At 38.2% G+C, this 20108-nt stretch overlaps 1 protein-coding gene across 1 annotated transcript in view; it reads left to right on the plus strand.

Moving 5' to 3' along the window:
* Positions 1 to 20108, plus strand: part of LOC136883505 (probable methylmalonate-semialdehyde/malonate-semialdehyde dehydrogenase [acylating], mitochondrial) — a 459660-nt gene that overhangs the window by 321202 nt on the left and 118350 nt on the right. The window contains exon 9 of the mRNA XM_067155852.2: positions 1192 to 1290. Coding sequence (XP_067011953.2) covers positions 1192 to 1290 — 99 coding nt within the window. The remainder of the gene's footprint in view (positions 1 to 1191; positions 1291 to 20108) is intronic.

Below are 20108 nucleotides of genomic sequence, written 5' to 3' on the forward strand. Positions count from 1 at the left end.
TTGAGAAAGAGATGCTGTATCCCATCAAGCACAGTCGACCCAGTCAGTGGCACGAGTGGCTTCCTGAGAGACCTGGTGCGGGTGACGACCGTGCGTGACCTTCATGGCTGGGCATGATAATGAGGTAGGAAGAGGGTGAAACCCAGTGTTTCACCCCTGTCCATTAACACTAAAGGCTTAACGTCCCCATCCCCTAGATGAATTGCCATCAATAGCAGCACATGCCCTTGCTCCATATGGACACACTTTTGGCATGCAATCTAGACGTTACAAATTGTGTACCTCTTCTGCCCTGCTAGCCAACATTTTGATGGAGAACTTCTTTTTACCATGAGACCATAGTCTTGACTCCAGGCAGACTAATATAAACTGTAAACTGTAGCATGATGAAATTTGTGATCTTATTTTGAGTACCGCATCTGATAGCGAGTTATTTATACTGCATGAAATAGAGTCTACACAAGAGTCCATGAAACCTTTGACAGTGAAGTTGTTCAGGCAAAGGATCTGAATTGTTTTTTCTTGTAAAGAACGTGGAAATGAGCAATGAGGTGATCATCGTGTAGTAACCCTTTAAAGACCTACAAAACAAAGAGAAGAATCACAAAGGGCATATAAATGAAAGACTTCTTAAGCTTCACCAACCAAATCGGGTCAGGTGAGGAAGAAAACAAGTAGTAATAATAATAATAATAATAATAATAATAATAATAATAATAATAATAATAATAATAATAATAATAATGTTATTTGCTTTCCATCCCACTAACTACTTTTGTGATTTTTGGAGATGCCGAGGTGCCAGAAATTAGTCCCACTGGAGTTCTTTTCGTGCCAGTAAATCTACCGACATGAGGCTGACATATTTGAGCACCTTCAAATACCACCAGACTGAGTTAGGATCGAACCTGTCAAGTTGGGGTCAGAAGGCCAGCGCCTCAACCGTCTGAGCTACTGAGCCCAGCAGAAAACAAGTCAAAGAAGGGGGGCTGGATGAGAAAGAGGAAAGGTGATAAGTCACGCTCCAGTAAGTAGAAGCAATGCCTGTCTGTCGTTAAGAGAGTGGCTGGCGACCACAGGGCCCCTAACTGAGTCTCTTTGTGCCGCAGTCATTTCATTGTGTAAGAAAGTTCTTAGGAGCATCCCATAGCTCTTCTGTTACCTATTTTGTCTCATTTCTATGTGTTCCAGGTCGGTGTCAATGTACCAATCCCAGTGCCACTGCCCATGTTTTCTTTCACTGGGACAAGAGGATCATTCCTGGGAGATGCCCACTTCTATGGTAAACAGGTGAGTTTTACTTCACTAGAGAGAATCTGTCTTCCTGAACATGCAATTTATCAGTTTCCCCTAAACTATTTCTTCTCAGCTGCTATTTGCTCCCCTATGTCGTCAGCTGTAACTTGATCCGAGTATATATAACTACTTCCTGCGTACATTGACCAGTTCAACTCAGTTTATGGATGTGTTTACGAAGACTAAACAGACCAATCATGGCTTAAAACATACGCCCACACAAATCGCATTGAATGGATGGAGGAGGGCAGGGTTGTAATTGACGGAGTTTTCTTGCTTGTCGCTTGGCCTCTTGATGTCTGCGGTGTTTTCTTTCAAACAAGTTGACAGCGGTGGATGTAGTGTTCCACCACAGTGAGCGGTCTAGAGCACATTCTTCCCGTGTCTGTATATCTATACCAGTTGTCTTCATGATGTGTTTCAGCTGGTCCTTAAAACGCTTAAGAGGGGCTCCATGAGGTCTACTGCCAGAGCAAAGTTCACCATAAAGAATTTGGCGGGAAAGCCTGGTATCACCCATGCGGTGAACATGGCCTAACCATCTCAGTTGATGAGCGATGATTGTTGGCTCGATGCTAGATAGCTGCGCTTTGTCGAGAACTGCCGTGTTGGTCACATAGTCCTCCCAAGATGAATCTCATTTTCTGTTGGTGGAAGCGCTCAAGTTTTTTGAGTGTCCAAGTTTCACAGCCATACAGCAGCGTGTACACCACGAGTTTGGTATGCAGTTTTAGGTCGTTATTCATGAAGACTCTGTGCACTAACCGTGCGAATGTTGCATCAACGTCTTGTTCACAGGTACACCGTTTAGACAAGATGCTTCCAAGATATGAGAACCTGTTCCAGTGTTGTGTCTAAGATGGAAATACTGAACCCAGGAAGAGTTAATCCTGGGGCAGGTTGTACAAGTACCTTTGTTTTGTTATTTTTGTGCATTAATGGCAAGACCAAAGCGTTCACATGCAGTTTTAAAGTGGTTGACTGACTGTTGTAGTTCTACAGGTGTTAGAGCAGGAGGTGCGGTGTCATCGGTATACCCGAGTAACCAGAGTACGACTTTGTGAGTGAAGTCTTGCCAGATTGAAAAGGCCTCCATCAAAATGAAATTTAATCTCCATGCCTAAGTTGCTTCCAGATGATTTCATGCAGCCTTGTTTCAATCCATCAGTGATTGGGAACGAATCTGATACTGAGTTACCATGAAGAACCTGTCCAGACACGCCATCATGAAGAGTTTGAACCAATTCCGCATAACGTTCAAGACATCCAAAATATCTCAATACTTTCCACATGGCAGATCTTGGTACTGAATCAAAGGCTTTTTTCAGATCATAGAAAACTAAATACAGAGGCTGCTGCTGTTCTTTGCATTTTTCCTGAAGTTGTCTAGCACAGAAGATCATATCTGTTGTGCCTCTGGCTCGGAAACCACATTGAGACTCAGTCGAAATCCTCTCTGAGATAACTCTGAGCCGGTTTAATAGAATTCTTGCAAGAATTTTACCTGCTATTGACAAAAGCGATATATCACGGTAGTTCCCACATACACTACGATCGCCTTTCTTGAAGATAGTGATGATGGTCGTCAGGTACTACTCGAGTTTCCCAAATCAAAAGAGGATGAGTGTGAAAGTCTAGTCTTCAAGGTTATGCCTCCATTTTGTATCAGTTCCAGTGGGATGTTATCAGGACCAGGAGCCTTTCTTGGTTTTAGTTGATTGAGTGCTTTGGTGAAGTCTCTCTATGTAGGTGGAACTACTCTCCATGGTTGTTGAGGCTGCTGAGGAACATTACAAAGAAAGTCCTCAGCAACATTGGAGACACGATTTAGAAGTGAAGAGAAATGTTCCTTCCTCTGAAATTTCTCCATTATCACTTAAAATGATGGAGTTGTCAGCAGTCTTCAATGACCCCGATGAAGATCAAATTGGACCATATATCTCCTTAATGCCAGCATAGAAGTTTTGCAGGTCACAGGCATCAGATGGTCTTTGCAGTTCTTCGGCTTTTTGTTGCCACCAGTTATTCATAATTTCCCTAATTTGTACCTGCCATTTTCCTTTCAATTCCAAGAAATGTGATTTCTTCACATTGGAAGACGGATCTTGAAGATAGGATAGGTGGCTTCCCCTTCGGCATTGATCATACGTTTAATTTCTTCATTGTTTTCTTCAAACCAGTCATATCTTTTTTTCCTCACATAACCAATTGTTTCCTCAGCTGACTCAGTGATGACCTTTTGAAGCGTTGCCCATTCCTGATTTGTACTATCACTGCTGACTAGATGGCTAGCCAGTTTGTTTGAGATTACATTTCTGTAATCTGTAGCAGTGGATTCAATTTGAAGTTTAGAAGTATCGTAGCCAGTTTGTTTGAGATTGCATTTCTGTAATCTTTAGCAATGGATTCAATTTGAAGTTTAGAAGTATCGAATTTCTTTCTGGGTTGTGGATGGATCTTTTTGGTTTGCGACAGATTGAGATTCTCAACCGGCAAAAAAGGAACTTATGATCTGTCCAGCAGTCATCTACGTTTCTTGCGGTCCTTGTAACAAAGACATCTTTTTTATCACATTGCCTTGTAATGATATACGGTAATCAAGGATGTGCCAGTGCTTTGAGCGAGGATGCATCCAAGGGGTCTTGTAGCGATTAGGCAGGCGGAACTGAGTATTAGTAATGAAGAGTTCATGTTCAGCACATAAACCAAGGATCAGTAGACCATTGGCATTACAGTTGCCAAGTCCGTGTTTTCCTATCACATTGCCCCATAATTGTTAATCTTTACCAACTCTGGCGTTGAAATCGCCAAGTAATAAGAGTTTGTCTCTTGGTGGTACTTTGGTGATGGTAGTGCTCAGCAGGTTGTAGAATTGGTCTAGCTTCTACATCAGCATCCAAGGTGGGAGCATATGCAGAGATGAGTGTCATAGATTTGGCACCAGAGAGTGGGATTCGGAGAGTCATAATTCTTTCACTGACTGCGGTTGGAGTTAACTGATAATCATTCACCAATGTGGTCTTCACAGCGAATTCCACACCATGAATGTGGTGTTCGCCCTCATCTTTTTCCTTCCAGAAGATTGTGTAGCCTGAGCTGAACTCTATCGCGAACTTACAAGAGAGGTATTACACAACGGTAGTTGCACGATCAGGGAAATCAGATTAAGTAAAGCACTTACCAAGATTTTCCCAAGAGAAGATCGTAGCAAGCCATGGAAAAAGCTAGGCTTACAGAGGTCGAGCAGATTAGACGAGAAATAATACTTACTGACTAAAATAATAATTCATGTTCAAGTTACACATAACTTTAATGACAGAAAATTAATTAATTAATTGTGATAGAAAGATCAAGTTAAAATTCAGTTAGGCAAAAATTAAAAAGGAATAAAATTAATCATAGAACTTTCAAGTTCATTAAAATTAAAATCAGGGAACGAAAATGAAAAGGAAATACAATCTGAGCTCACAAACCAGTTCCTTGGGAAATCCTCAGTGAGGATAAACTAGGAAAAACAACCTTAGAGAAATGAACGAAAGAACAGCGTTCTTAATTGAACACTTAACCCAAAACCGGGTTTTCACACAATACCATTTTCGAGAGTGAAAAATGTTTCTTAAGATCCACTTCAACTGTAGGACGCGAGCAGTAGCATGTGAAATCCACAGATCACAAGATCTACAAGAACAAACTTTAGGAAAAGGGAAATTCAAACATAAAAGTGACCAACAGTTACAATTAGTCGCCAAGTCAAAATATAATCTAGAATTAAATATTAATAGTTTACAACCGCCAAGCATACGGAGAAATGGGGATGCATAACAGGATCACAACTATTCCCAAGAGCAAAATCCAACAATCTGTCCGTAGCGCACGTCAGCTGTCATCACATAACAAAGAACAGAGATGGCAAATGTCAAAATAATATGGGCAATGCCCACACACATGTAAATAGTGCTGCCATGGCGACCGGGTCACATGATGAACCCCAACAAAATGGCTACCCCCCCAGAAAGGATAAATTCACAGCAGAATTAGCCATAAGAAACAAATTTCGGCTCATAATCACTTCCCCGATGAGGAGATTCTGATTTAAAAAATTTAACACGAACCATTACTCTACAATTAGTAACATAAAAGCCCCAACAAATTGGTAGTTAATTCACAATTAAAAATGACGAACATTACAGTCTATTACCGGTATAGGCTGAATTAAATTTCTTGTGCACTAAGATGATTTGGATAGTAGAATATTATAGATTTAAACAGTTCAATTAAGCCAGACAAATTTATGTAATCCACTCGGTAACCTAGAATTATCCGATTTGCTCCTCACATCGTTTGATCTCCTGGGTAAACAAGAACTGGATGTTTACTTACAGATTATTTTAAAGGTAGTAGAAAAAGAAATGGAATGGCGATAAGGACATCGCCCCTCGACGACATGATCACCCAGGATCAAATAAAATCCTCATCTTTTCTTCTTTCTTCACTTAATACAAATAAAAAAATCCACCAGCAATCGCAGAAGTAGCTCCGCCCTGTATCACTCTCTCAAAAAACAACAACCGTTGCCCATTGTCGTTCGTGCATGGAGAAAAGGTTGAATTCAGTTCCGTGGTTGCTGCTAGGTGGCAGTACAATCTCGACGGCATGCCTACTGAATGCTAGCGCTACAGTGGCAGACCGTGCAATTATGAGCTTGCAGCATAAAATACTTCCAGTTCAATTTTGATGAGTCGAAATAATCACGATAATTACATTTGATCAAAAGGTAACTTGATAAGTGTCGAAGCTCATGGGTGACAAGCGCTGTTCTTCTCTCAGGTCTGTTATTGTCTTTCAAATCAAGTAGGGTTCGAACATTCCAGGTTCGTATAATCAGTGTTTTGGTAATCTTCGTTTTTCGACCGGATAAGGGGTGACCTGCTAGGTGCGGCCTCCCAGCTGGCTGAGAGTGTGACTATCGATGTTTAGCCCTCATTTTCTCGGGCCTTCCCCATTTGGGATGGGCAGTGGTGATCCTAAATAGGCCTGCGCACACACAGATGCAGGACCGAATTCCTGAGTAGTCATGGGGTCTCAGAAAGACGACCATCACACATCTACTGCCAACGTGCAGGTCCGAACTAGAGGCTTCGTGTTTCACCCGAAAACCTGTCTCCACCATTCTTACCCCCATTGCCGTTAGACTTGAGTTGAAGGGAGTGATAGCAGAAAAAAGTGCCACAAACAGGATTTTGTTTTAAGGTGGATTGCAGCTTGCAAGGAAGTGACCCACACCCTATGATCTCGGAACTATACCTTGCGGCACAAATGAAATGCGACATGCAGGTTCTAGTACCATGACTGCAACGGACTGCCGCAGACTCAAAATACGATTGAGTTGCGCCTTCACAGCCAGTCCGTCTGGCATGACCTCATTCGCCTCCACGACCGATGAGAAGCACAAAAGCGAGGTTCCTCCGTCCGTTTTGCCGTTGGGCCAAAGACACAGATGATGGGTTCCAGTGTCATTTCCTACACTGAGGGGACCATCACCCCACCCAAAGGGGCTCATCCTCCTGAAGCCGTTCGCCGCTATGTGGGGTCGATTTATTTACCGCCGCTTGACACTCGGCGTCAGCCGTTTTTACAGCTGGTTGCCAAGCCACCTAACCCTCCTCCTTTCCCATTCCAGACTTGGGACCGGACAATGGTGGGGTATAACCGTAATCATGAATTTTATTCACAAACGTGACTATTTATTTAACTTTTTAAGTGCTGAGTTACCAGTTGAATGTTTGGTACCTCACTGATGAGTTTTTTCAATTTTTAACTTACCAGTGGGGTGATTAGCTAAAAATGTTTATAAATGTTGGTTCTTTATAATCTAAATGGAAACGGAAAATCCTACACTTGTGTTCAGTATTATTTTGAGAGAAAACAAAATTAAACTTATTGTACCCATGAGTACATCTTCTTTATACAAAGTAAAGACCCCTAAACAAAATTATTTCCTAAAATCTGTAAGCAACTAATAGTTGATATTTTGAAATACTTTCTAAACCTGGAATGTTTTCCACCAGTTGTTTGTGATACAACCAGCTGCACCACCTTCAGTGGCAGAAAGGTTTTAAAACAATCAATGATCTTGGAGTTGTCTGTCAGTTACGTGAAAGTCTGGTGCAGAAAAATCATCCATCCGCCACTAAAATAGTGATGAAATAGCTTTTGAACTCACTGTTTCGTTTAGAAAGGAAGCTCTGCTCAGCACTCTCACTTTCAAAATCGCTTAACAATTCATTAAAATCATCATCTTTATCATCACTTTCCGCTTTGGTTAATAACTGAAAGTTTCTTTGAACCCAAGCAACTAGCTTGTTGTTCTGCCATGCTTCTTTATATCACAGATAAGCTCCACAGACATCTAAAAAAGGCTCCGTAAGTTATTCCTGAAGCTATAAGCCATGATCAATTAGTTCTACATAATACCCAATAGATGGTACAACATGCCAGACATTGAGAGGGACCGTATTGGACATCAAATCAAATCAAAATCTCTTTATTTGCAAATGAGGTGTCTACCTCGGTGGCAAATGGTACACTAAAATACATTATTGTCAAGCACTAAATATTAAATTAACAAGAGAAGAAAATTTTCCTATAATACAATATTATACAATTTATGCTAACAATGTTTTCTATTAAACACACAGCTCATCCTTAATAAATTTATATTGTTTACAAAATTCTACTTATAATATCTCCTGTACTACTTACAAATATAGTCAACTGATATACAGTATGTGGAATTACTTCAAATGATACTATACGAGTGGTATAAGATGAATATTTACATTGCATTTATTTATTTACTTTTTTTTTTTTTTTTTACCCGTTCTGGATCCTAAGTAGCATAACGACCTGCTGCGTCTTAACCAGAGCCCCTTTTGCCACCACTTTTCAGAGTTCCTGAAGGGCCTTCACAGCTACCGTAACAGTCCCAGGGCCCTCGAAGTCCCCACTGTACTTTACCCCTACAGGCAGTCCCGTACTTTGGCTGTCCAAACTCCTTAGACCAGGGGATGGAATTAATTTATTCACATACATTTTTTTATTTACAATAACCTGCACTGGTCGAATGCCCTCTAACACTTCATTTATTTTCTCTGTTGCTGTTTATTCTCTTCTTGAATATCTGTACAGATTTTGGAAAAGGATCAAACACTACCCCTGGTAAACTGTTCCACTCCTTCACGCCCTTCCCAATGAATGAAAATTTATGCCAATCGCTTCTGCTAAAATTCCTTCTAATTTTATATTTGTGGTCAGTCCTGCCGATATAATTATTTTCCAACTGAAGCCTCTCACGGATATATCCCCATGCTTCTTCTCCTGTATAGGCTCTATATAATCCTATAAGTCTAGTTTTCTCCCTTCTCTTACTTAAAGTTTCCCACCCAAGTTCCTTTAACATTTCTGATACACTACTCTTTCTCCTGAAATCCCCTGTTACAAATCTTGCTGCTTTCCTCTGCACACTATCTATTTCTTTTATTAGGTATTCTTGGTGAGGATCCCAAACACTGTTTGCATATTCCAATAATGGACGAACCATACTCAAGTAACTTTTTTCTTTTAATTCTTTGTTGCATCCTTTAAGTAGCCTCATTATGACATGTAACGATCTGTATGCTTTCCCAACAATGTCATCAATATGACCCTTCCAGTGCAAATTACTTTCAAATCTCACACCTAAGTATTTGCACTTGCCATCTTTTGGGATAACTACCTCATCCAAAGTATATTCAAATTCAGTTTTAAAGCTCCTGTTTGTAAAAGTTGTAACAGTTGATTTGCCTCCATTAACCTTCATATTATTTTCTTCAACCCATTGTTGGATACTTTCAAGGTCCCTTTGTAATTCTGAACAATCCTCAATGTTGTTTATTTCCCTGTAAACAATTATGTCATCTGCATACAATCTTATTTTTGATGTTATATTGTTCCCTAAATCATTTGCGTATATTAAGAAAAGTAACGGACCGATTATACTACCCTGTGCAATTCCCTTCCAAACTTTCTCTTCCTGAGATACATAATTTCCTACTTTGACTTTTTGAACCCTTGAATTTAGAAATGTTTTTATCCAACGTGTAACCCTTACGTCCAATCCTATTCCCTCCAATTTCTTTAATAATATTCCATGTTCCACTCTATCAAAGGCTTTGGAAAGATCTGTGGCTATGCAATCTAACTGACCTCCTGAATCCAACTGATCTGATATGTCCTGCTGAAATCCCACCAGTTGTGCCTCACAAGAAAATTTCTTTCTAAATCCATACTGGCTCCTCATGAACCAATTTTTATCATCACATATCCCTCTGATGTACTTTGATATTAAACTCTCCAGTATTTTACAAACTATACTGGTCAGGCTGATTGGTCTGTAGTTCTCTGGTTTCCTTTTATCACCCTTTCCTTTATAAATTGGTATTATTATAGATTCCTTCCATTCCTTTGGTATTACACTATTATTTATGACATAGACAAAGAGAAATTTTAAATAAGGCACTATGTACCACCCCATTGTCTTTATCACCTCCCCAGTAATTTGATCACTTCCTGCTGCTTTTCCTTGCTGAAGCAGTTGGATTTCTCTGAAAATATCTTCATTTGTGAACGAGAAGCTTCTTGTTTCCCTCTGTGTCTCTCCCTCTCTATCTTCTGTTTCGCTTTCCAACTCTTGACAATCATCTACTGAATCTCTAAATTCCCTACTAAATAGGTTTGCTTTCTTAACGTCTGTTAAATAGTGTTCACCCGCTTCTCCCACCATTGTAGGAATTTGGATTCCTTTTCCTTTTTGATTCCTGATATATGAATACAGCTTTTTCCATTTCCCTTTGTGGTCATTACCCTCTTGAAGTATGCCATTCATATAATTCTCTTTTGCTTCCTTTTTCACTCTATTCAGTTCCCTCATTAGCTGTTTTCTACTTTCTCTACTCTCCCTACCCTCTTTGATTTTCCTGTTTACTATTCTACATTTTCTTTTTAATTTTCTTATTTCCCTTGTATAATAAACAGGGTCTGAGGTCATTTTACCCTTCTTAACAGGTACAAATCTCTTCTCTCCTTCCCAAATGATTCCTTTAAATTTAGCCCAAAGTGTATCCACGTTACTCCCTTCACTTATCCAACAACTGAATTGTGATTTAAGGTAAGTCCCAAATTCATCAACTTTAGTTTTTCTGTACAGTTTCTTGTCTTGTGTAACCCTCTTATTAAGCCTTTTTGGTACGAGTCCTACATCCATTATTACAGCCTTATGGTCTCCTATTCCTTCAATTACCTCAGTTTTATCAACAATTTCCCATGGTTTAACCAAGAATACATCTAGTAAGTTATTGAGACGAGTCGGTTTTTGTACTACTTGTGTAAATCCTCCCTCCCAAATTAACTTATTTGCCAGTTTCTGTTCATGGGCTTCACTTGCAGCTCCATTCCATACAACTTCAGGCAAATTTAGATCTCCCCCAATTATTACCATATCATTATTATTGTTTTTACGAGTATAATCTATTATTTTCTCAAAGATTTCCATGTCTCTTTCCTCTCTTCCAGGCCTGTATGTTCCTATAATTCCCACCTCCTTCATATTATCACAAACTAATTTTATCCCTAATATTTCATCACTTTCATCGGTAAACCATTCATGTGAACAGTAAGTTTCCTTCACCAGAATAAACAACACACCCCCTCCCTTTTTATCTCCTCGGTCTCTACAATAGACTGTGTACACTTCTGGAAATACTTCTCTATTACCCACCCCTTCTTTCAACCATGATTCCACTCCTATCACCACATCAGTCTCATAAGATTCCATCAATGTACCGAATTTTAATTGTTTATTTACTACACTTTGACAGTTTACCAAGAGCAATCTCAGACCCCCTTCCTCCCTAAAACTTGACTGTTGCAATTGGGTAACTTGAAATTCCTTACTATCCTGAGTTTCTTTTTCTAGTTGACTGAGCCAGCTTGAAGTACAACTGGCTCTTTCTACTAGTTTTCCTGGTCAGTATTATAACTCATGGGAGTTGCCTGCTTTACAGTACATATCTTAAGATTAATAAAATCTAGAACAATATTTGCTATCTTTCGTTTACCTGAATTGTTTAGATGGAGGCCATGTTTTGTATAACAGTATCACTCAAAACTGCTGCATTCAATAACCTGAGTATTCCGAAAATGTTTACAAATTTTAACAATATCTGTATTGACCTTGTCCACTTCAATGTTCACACACGAGTCTCTACTCAAATCATGCCTGTGGGGCACGTTCACTACAAAAACGTTAGTGTGGGTCAGCTTCCCTAGTGTATGTTTAAGTTGTGATCTTACATTCTTGGCGTCGTCGTGAGCTACGTCGTTTATCCCACCGATGATAAGCACTGCATCGCCGCTCCCGAAGTTCCTAGTTGCTGCTTCTACGTTTTCCACAACACTGCTGATAGAAGCTCCTGGATATATTTCTCCGGTTGCTGCTATATTCTCGTCGTTAATCACTCCCGCAATTCCCCTTCCTTGGCTATCACCAAACACAGCTACCTTCGCTGATTTAGGCCTAACTGGGTCTTGAATCTGAATTCTAGGCCTAAATTTTAAACTCGGCACGGCAGTGGCAACAGATCGCGATGATTTGGTTTCACACGCGCAATCACTTTCTTCCAGAATTAAATTATTTAGGGCAGAAAACCTATTTCTGATGTTTATTTCCGGAAATTCAGTTGTAGATTTCTTCTTAGCCGGCCATCCACGAACTACTTGACACCACGTGCTCGAGTTTGTTACTTGTACCAGTATATCACTCGAAGAATGGTCAGTCTCAAATTCTAGCGATCGCAGTCTTTCTTTTAATTCTTGATTTTCAACTTTAAAGAGTCTCATTGTCCTTTTTTAGAATGTTTATAATTTCTAATGCACTTTTATATTCCTCATCGACTGTTTTCGGTGCTTCGTCAACGCCGTCCCCAACAACAACATTCCGAACACACTGCTCACAAATCCAGTCAATATTTTCATTAGTTTTTACGTCTCTAGGGCAATTTCCGCACTTATAATGCCACCATCGATCACATGAATCGCACAACATTCCATTTTTCACTAATCTTCAACATTTTCCGCACTTTTCGTCACATTTTACGGTTAATTTACTCGGAGAATAAAACACAACGTCGTCATTACCGGGCGCCATTTTGAAAAAATGTTCATCAGATTATGAACATTAAAATAATAATAGTGAACACCACCTTTCCAATACTTATGTTTTCTTATATTTAGGATATAAACATTAGAACAGGCGTTCCTAAAGTTAGGCTAAGATTCATTTTGGCTGATGATGCTTACGACAGTTAAGCGAAACATGTCACATTCTTATTTTATTCTTATTCTCATTTTAATGTTCATACTCGAGAAGGAACCGGGAAACTAAAAAAAACGTTGGAAGTTCTCATGCACTGTCTATACACATGCACAGCAGTGCTGGATCGGCCGTCTCAGCCCATCAATAGGCAGGCGTAGCACTTGTTGGGTTAATTCATTTTATTTTCATAAATTAATTTTTCATCTCCACATAATGCTGGTTTATTAATGGACCAGAAAACCATCTCTGTAATGTATGGGGCCTAAGTTGTTTTTACAAAATAGTCCTTTTCGGATCTTCGATCCTAAAATTGTACATGATTTTGAAAAAATGATATAATGGTTGCTAGTAGGTGAGATCTCTTATCATCGCAAGAAAGAACTATGTAGTTTCTTATTGATAGTAGAGAATATGACAGTTTGGAATACCTTATGATAGGTTAAGCAGTTCTGGCAATTCTAGTTTATATATACCAAAATCTTTCAACTCCCATATTTCAAGATCTCAACTTTATCTCTGAACTTTGCTATTCATAATTTTTGGTTTTCTGTGCTTTATGGAATGTTTTCCAATGTTTTGTGTGTTAAAGCTGAAATGTGTTGCTGTTACTACACCCACATACCCACCTGCGGTTGCCACACGGGTTAAGTACAGTATTTATTAATTACTGGAATCCATTGCTGACATCGAACCTACTGATGTGTCTCTCGTATGATTGCCTTAGGTGGTTGGCAGGTGTGTAGCCACTAGCAAACTAATTAATTTGTAAATAATTTGTAAATATGGAGATGTGTTATCTTCCAAACCTTCAGTACCCATCTTTATCTTTATTTGGCTCAGTTATGTACATTTTAACATAATATAAGTTTTAAATAGTTTTGTGTTTAAATATTATATCACTCTTGGAGTTCTCGTTGCCAAGTCCGACTAAATGAGTAGAGTTGGACTTAGGATTAGCACCTCTACCCCGTAAAAACTTATACTGCTATGCACACAGCAGGAAGAAGCCAAAAATTTGGTTTATATCAAGATAACTGGCATATTGATATTGTTCCACCTTCAACAGAGTCTGACGTTGAGTGCTAAACAATCACACGAATTGAAACATGGAACATTCGAACCGTGGCTGAACTTTATAAGTTGACACAAGTACTATATGAATTCAACCTGGATATTCTAGACATAAGTAAAATGAGATGGTCAGGCCAAGAACAACTAGTTAGTGATAAGATACTCTGGACATGAGAGTTGATATTTTCACTTTGATTTTAAATTTGACCAACAAGTTCATAACTTGTAAATATTGTAAGAATGACTTTTAAGCACCGTCACTTTTTATTTCATCCAATTAATGTTATTTAGTATTAAGGCTCTATAATATGTATTATAATACTTGTATATCTTTGTTCATATGACCTAATTTTTCTTATGATAGTGTCCAAAGACATTGAAACCGGTTCTAAATAAAAATGTTGTGATTGTATTAACAACATACTTTGTATTGAAAAAAAGTAGATCAATTGCGCTTTCAATACGGACCAAAGAAAAAGTTTCAAATTTTAAATGATTCGGCCCTCCAGGCAAAATCTAAAGCCCAACAGTGTATGGGTTTAAAAATTGGGCAAAGATATAGAGCCGACCTCAGAAACGATGACGAGACAGTGTCTACCTAAACAACGCCTAAATCGAGCACGATCTTCCATTGCATAAACAATGTCCAGTCGATGTTTAACTAGACATCGCTTAAAGTTTCAATATTGGTTTGAAAATGGAGACAGAAGTATCTTTCATGCAACTCTTTGCTTGTCGCAACCAATGAAATTAGTTGGTGCGCACGCCGAACGCCAGTCAGCTGTTTGTCTTCCTACACATTACACAAATATGGCTAAGCATGAGCATGATGTGCCCATAGATAAGAGTATCGCTTTCGGTGGAAATTAAATCTCATCATAATATTATCGATACTAAAGCGACACTCCACCGTATGGGGAAGTGTAGTTTTGATTATAGCGTTGTTACAGTGAGTGTAATCTACTTATAAATACGATAGCTTCGACGAAGAGAAAATAAGCAATAGTAATGTGTAACAGAGTGTGTTTTACGGGCCATATAGATGTAGCTTGCATTCTGGACATCGTAGGTTCGAAATGCATCATCGACAGCCCTGACAATTGTTTTCCATAGTTTCCCTATTTTTACACCAGGCAAATACTAGGGCTATTATTATGGCCACGGCTCTTCTTCCCCAGTTCTCTTTCAACAATAATCACCACCATTTGCCTTTTCCTATCTGATAGTTGCTGAAAACTTACAGGATTACTATGTATATATATAACCCATTCAGCCTACTTTTTAGTTTTCACTATTCTGTGTGTTTACTTGGCAGTAAATATAAGTGAATCCCTCCCGGTTGATGTATGTGACAGCCTTCTGACGATCGGGACACATAATTCTGATATGTATGTAGTCGAAGTGATCTATAATTCCATGGAAATTACCCCATGTATATAATAAAATATATCGGTTACCAAGAATTGTATTCAAGTTGACAGTTACCGGACTGTCCCTTTGTCTCTCGAAAAGCGAAACCTTATTTTAAAATCTTCCCGTACATGTCAAACAAATTGCTGCAATTTAGCAGCGGGTGACCCACAGAGAGGCCGTCGGATTAATCTTTCTTCCCCGAATCGTCTCAACATGATAATACAAATGACATGTTTCATGGTACATAACCTCTGATTGTGATTCACTCCTCTTATTTGAGGTTAAACAGTGCTCTCGGCAATGTTTAAAGATGAACGGTTGAACATCGGTTTTAGACAGTAGCTAAGTGATAAATAACGTCTCTGCAATGCGGCAGCCATACTTAGGCATTGTTTAACCGTAGACATTGTCTAAATACTGTTTCTGCAATTGGCCCATAGATTGTATTAAAGGATGTATTACATATAGTTTAACCCATAACTTTCTTAAAGGCGCTAACAAACAACGCGTCCTTCCTCACCAAGAAAACGTTCAATCGAAAACTAATAAGTTATGGTTACAGAACGAACTAAAATTTCTTTATAAGAAAAAGGCTTTTTTAAATAACCTTTTGTATGAGACTCAGCTCGAGGTCACTCATAAACTTACAAATGCTCAATGGAACATTTTCCAAGACCAGGTTTACAATAGGCTTTTTAATGTGTTATCAGACGACCTTAGAGAATAAATATGAAGCGCTCTTGAACAAATCGAAATTACTTAATAATTTCTCAAAAAAGACTAATAATTCCAGTACATCTGAGAATCTTTTTTCTCAGTTTCACCCTCCACTTGTCAATTTATCTAACATAGTGATAAATGAGAAAGAAAGTACAATACTTTCCAAAGGCCTGAAACATAATTGGCCGAATGTTAACACTACTAGTATCGCTTCAAAACTAGTTATTGAAACAGAGGTCGCTATTAATAAAATGCCGAAGGATTCACAAGATGAGCTAAGACTGGATGTTAACAGACATCTTAATAAAATGTTCACCTCTCCCAGTTTCAATAAAACTTAAGCAGATTTTCCCAAAAGGACAAACATCATTGAACTTAAGAAGAAAATTAAAGAGAATCAACTCATTATCACTAAGGCAGACATGTCGTATTCTATGAACAGGACAGGCTGAGGACTTGGGTTTGAATATCAGATTGACCTTTATATTAGACACCTTCTGACACCATTACATTCTTAGTCTAATTTATTTAAACAAACTATCAATAACCCTTCCAATAATATTACATCACACTTGTAATTATTCTCTTCTCAATATTACTTTTAAATAACCAGTTTATCAGTCTCTGACTTCCTTGGAAAATACACACACTTCGATGATGCACTTTACAACATTTATAAATTCTCTTCAGTCTTTATGTTTCTTAACTAGTTGATACTTATCTCGGGTTATAAAGCTTATTTCTTGCTTCTCTCTTGAATCCTCGTTGTGATGTTCCTATGAATCTTCCCTGACGGTTTCAGGACTCGAACACAGAACTCTGTGGTGAATACTAACTGAAGCTACAGTCTCCTTCGAACACTCAGTGAGTTCTCTATGTATTGTCTCTGTACTTTACCCTGTGGGACACTGCTAACCAGTTCTACTACTTGACAGTCTTAATTGCTGCCTAATTTGAATAACTTCTTATACTGCTGTCTTTACTAACTGATGGCAGGCTCAACTACTGCCTAATCTGACTAACTTCATATACTGCTATCTTCACTGACTTTATTCTACGGAGTCTCTTCTCTGCCAAGTGATCTAGTGTCCGTCCCTTCCCAAGAGAACGTTCCTTTCCAATGTTAATAGAATAACTGCCTGAATGACACCAGGATTACTACCGACAGAATGACCAGAATGACCAAGAGGCTTCCTTGTCACTCCCCTTTATCATTTCTCTGAGCTTCTGGAACAAGTCATCCTCTACTACTATGTTCCCTTACATCCCTGATCTGTTAGTTTCCTATTGGTTACATCAAGTGTGGTCCCACCCGTCTCATGGATGTACATGTGACTGGTGACCTTCCAGAGATTCTTTCTAGAAAGAATTATTGCACCACAGCGTGCGTTCTTATTTTTACAGGGCACCTTGCTATGTGATCAACAACAGGTTTGCTTTTCCTAACTATGACCTTGTAGTCTGTTTACTTGTTTCTCTGACCAATATTCTGATTGCACCAGTTTGCCTCATTCTCAGCTCACTGAAATGTTCCAAGCTGAGACTAGCTTTAAGAAATGCTTTTAATTATAATTGCAATTCTGCACTTATTCACTGCACTGATATTCTATTACACTTACTCATTCACTTCCACTGTTTCTTGCTGTATCTTCCTTTTATATATTACACTTAAACTACTCATGAGTATTAGAGATTTCTGACTGGGAGGTCATGGATAGAATCTTGTTCGATGCGCTCGCCCCATAATTTCCCACGGAAGGACGTGTTGCGAATCGGTGCTTGCGACACCTCCCCGCCCAGGTAAAAAAGTGTATCGCGACCCACGTTGCGATCACTTCTGTCAGTCCCTTCTCTTTGACTTTTTTTATACTCTGACTTTTATACTCTGGCTTTGTCTTTGATACTCTGGATACAGGATGTTTGTACTTTTTCTTTATCCTCCTCTATCTCTGAAATACCTGACTCTGATTCTAGGTTATGAATACTAGGCCTAGTGCCAATTACTCTAGGTCTCTCAAAATGCATTACTATGTCATCATCTGATGACTTTGCCTTTACTCGACTTGCATTAATTATCTTTTGCTTGACGCAAATTTTCATACAACACCCAGTAGCTGAATCCCAATATTTCTTTTTACATATGCTAACAAGACATGGATTACAACATTTACAACACATTAATATGGCAAGTATGGCTACAATAGTCCATACGATTATTTTATAGACGTTAAAATTGGAATACATGTGATTTGTATACATTTCCTTTTCTTTATCAATAATTTAGTTCTCGACTTCCTCTACCTTCTTGCCTGCATGTTTAAAGTCCTCAACATGTGTTAACAAACTGTGCAAGGGGGCTTCATTTAAATTTATTACATCTCCTAATTTTAAATCACTGTTCAAATGTATACAACAATCATATTCTAACAAGACATCTGGTATTAAATCTTTCCTGTCAGTGGTATTTATCTTTCCTGTGGATCGTATTTTACTGTACAATATTCATAAAATGTAATTATCCCTGAATTATTTAAAGTCACCTCAGTGGTGTCCTTACACACTACAGTTATTTTTGTTGGTTCTGGTGCTAGATACACATATTTATTTTCTTTAATGAACAACCATGTTAATTGTTCAATGTGAGTGACATCTTTTGCACGGTTTTTACGTACAGTATTTATCCCTTTTAATAGAGTAACTATACAGTCTTTGTCTACCTGTATTATCTTTAGTGGAAAGTCTGATTTGCATACCCTACATTCCTCATTAATTTCTTTACATTTTCTTATTTGCTTATCAGTTAAGTATGCATACAATTGCTTTTCAGCGTCAATTACAATAAAATCTTTCTCTGCTCTAATGTGTACAAACTCTCCTATGTTTTTTTGTACTGGTATTGGGAAAGGAAGTACTTCATACAATTTATAAGTCTTTTTGTCACTAAGAGGCATCATTATTACATATGCTAGCATATTCTTATTAATAAATGCATTTACATTTACAATCTTATAGATTAAATGTTCTTGAGTCGTTCCCAGCTCAAATGGTAAGGTCATACTGTGTGGAAATTGATCCCTAGATTTTCTATAGGCTCTTATAATTTCTGTGGGGCTTAAAATTTTTTGCACATGTATAATTCCTAATTGTGCATACATTATCCCTGATGCTATTACCTTATGTTGATCATACAACTGTGATATCAGATCCTCAATTTCGAACAGCTGCCTATTGACTGCAATTTCTATATCCATTTGTGTAAATACTTGTTTTAACTGACCCCTTTCATTTATAAGAAATTCTTCTGTTTGTTCTAAGTTTTTATTCAAGCATAACTCATTAGCTGTTACATCATATAAAGTGCTATTGACCGATTGTAGAGTTGACTTAACAACGGTTAACTGTTCCTTCGTGATTTTGATCATTGACATCTGCTCTTTCTCTAACTCTGAAATTTTATTTTGATGGTATTCGGAGTCGTTTTCTTCTAATGTGCCAAATAATGTTTTAGATATCGTTCCTATAAAATTGAAAGTTCCTCTCTTTTTGCGTTTACCCTTTTCTTTAGTAAATTGCTTTATAGTTTCTTTTAATTCTTGAATCTTTTGCAATCGGCTTGCTTCTAGCTGTATTTCGTGTCGACAAGTGTGATTTAATTCTTGCTGTAATTGATAGCATAATGTTTGGATCTTTTGCATATTTTTCTGTATAACAACGTACACATCATTTAATTTACTCAAATTTACATAAGTGATTAATTTCCACTCTATGGAATATAATTGCATTTCCCCTTGATTCTTAAAATAAACACCTGGTGTTTTCTCGTAAGGCATAATCTGAAAATCTAACGCCTCTCCCATAAAATTTAATATGCATATTAAAGCTAGAGTATAGACTATTTTCGTTCTGGGATTCTCCATATCATTTGTCGTATGACCTGTAAAGGAAACAAAAAGTTGCTATACTTTTGTAAGTGTAATATTCTTGTGTTAGTTTATCTTATTCTACTGATTCAGGTCTTTCATTACATCAACATTCTACATTACAATCACTATGTATGTAGGGGTTTGTTATTAATTCGTGTCGCCTTCAAATACAGGGGCACTTATTTATTAAGTGCAGGACTCAGCTTTTCCAGCGCTGTTGTCCTTTTGCGAGGTTGATATCTAGACTGTGGCCTCGTTATCTCACAGTCTTTTCG

The sequence above is a fragment of the Anabrus simplex genome, chromosome 11 (genome assembly GCF_040414725.1).
Source record: "Anabrus simplex isolate iqAnaSimp1 chromosome 11, ASM4041472v1, whole genome shotgun sequence".
NCBI lineage: Eukaryota > Metazoa > Arthropoda > Insecta > Orthoptera > Tettigoniidae > Anabrus > Anabrus simplex.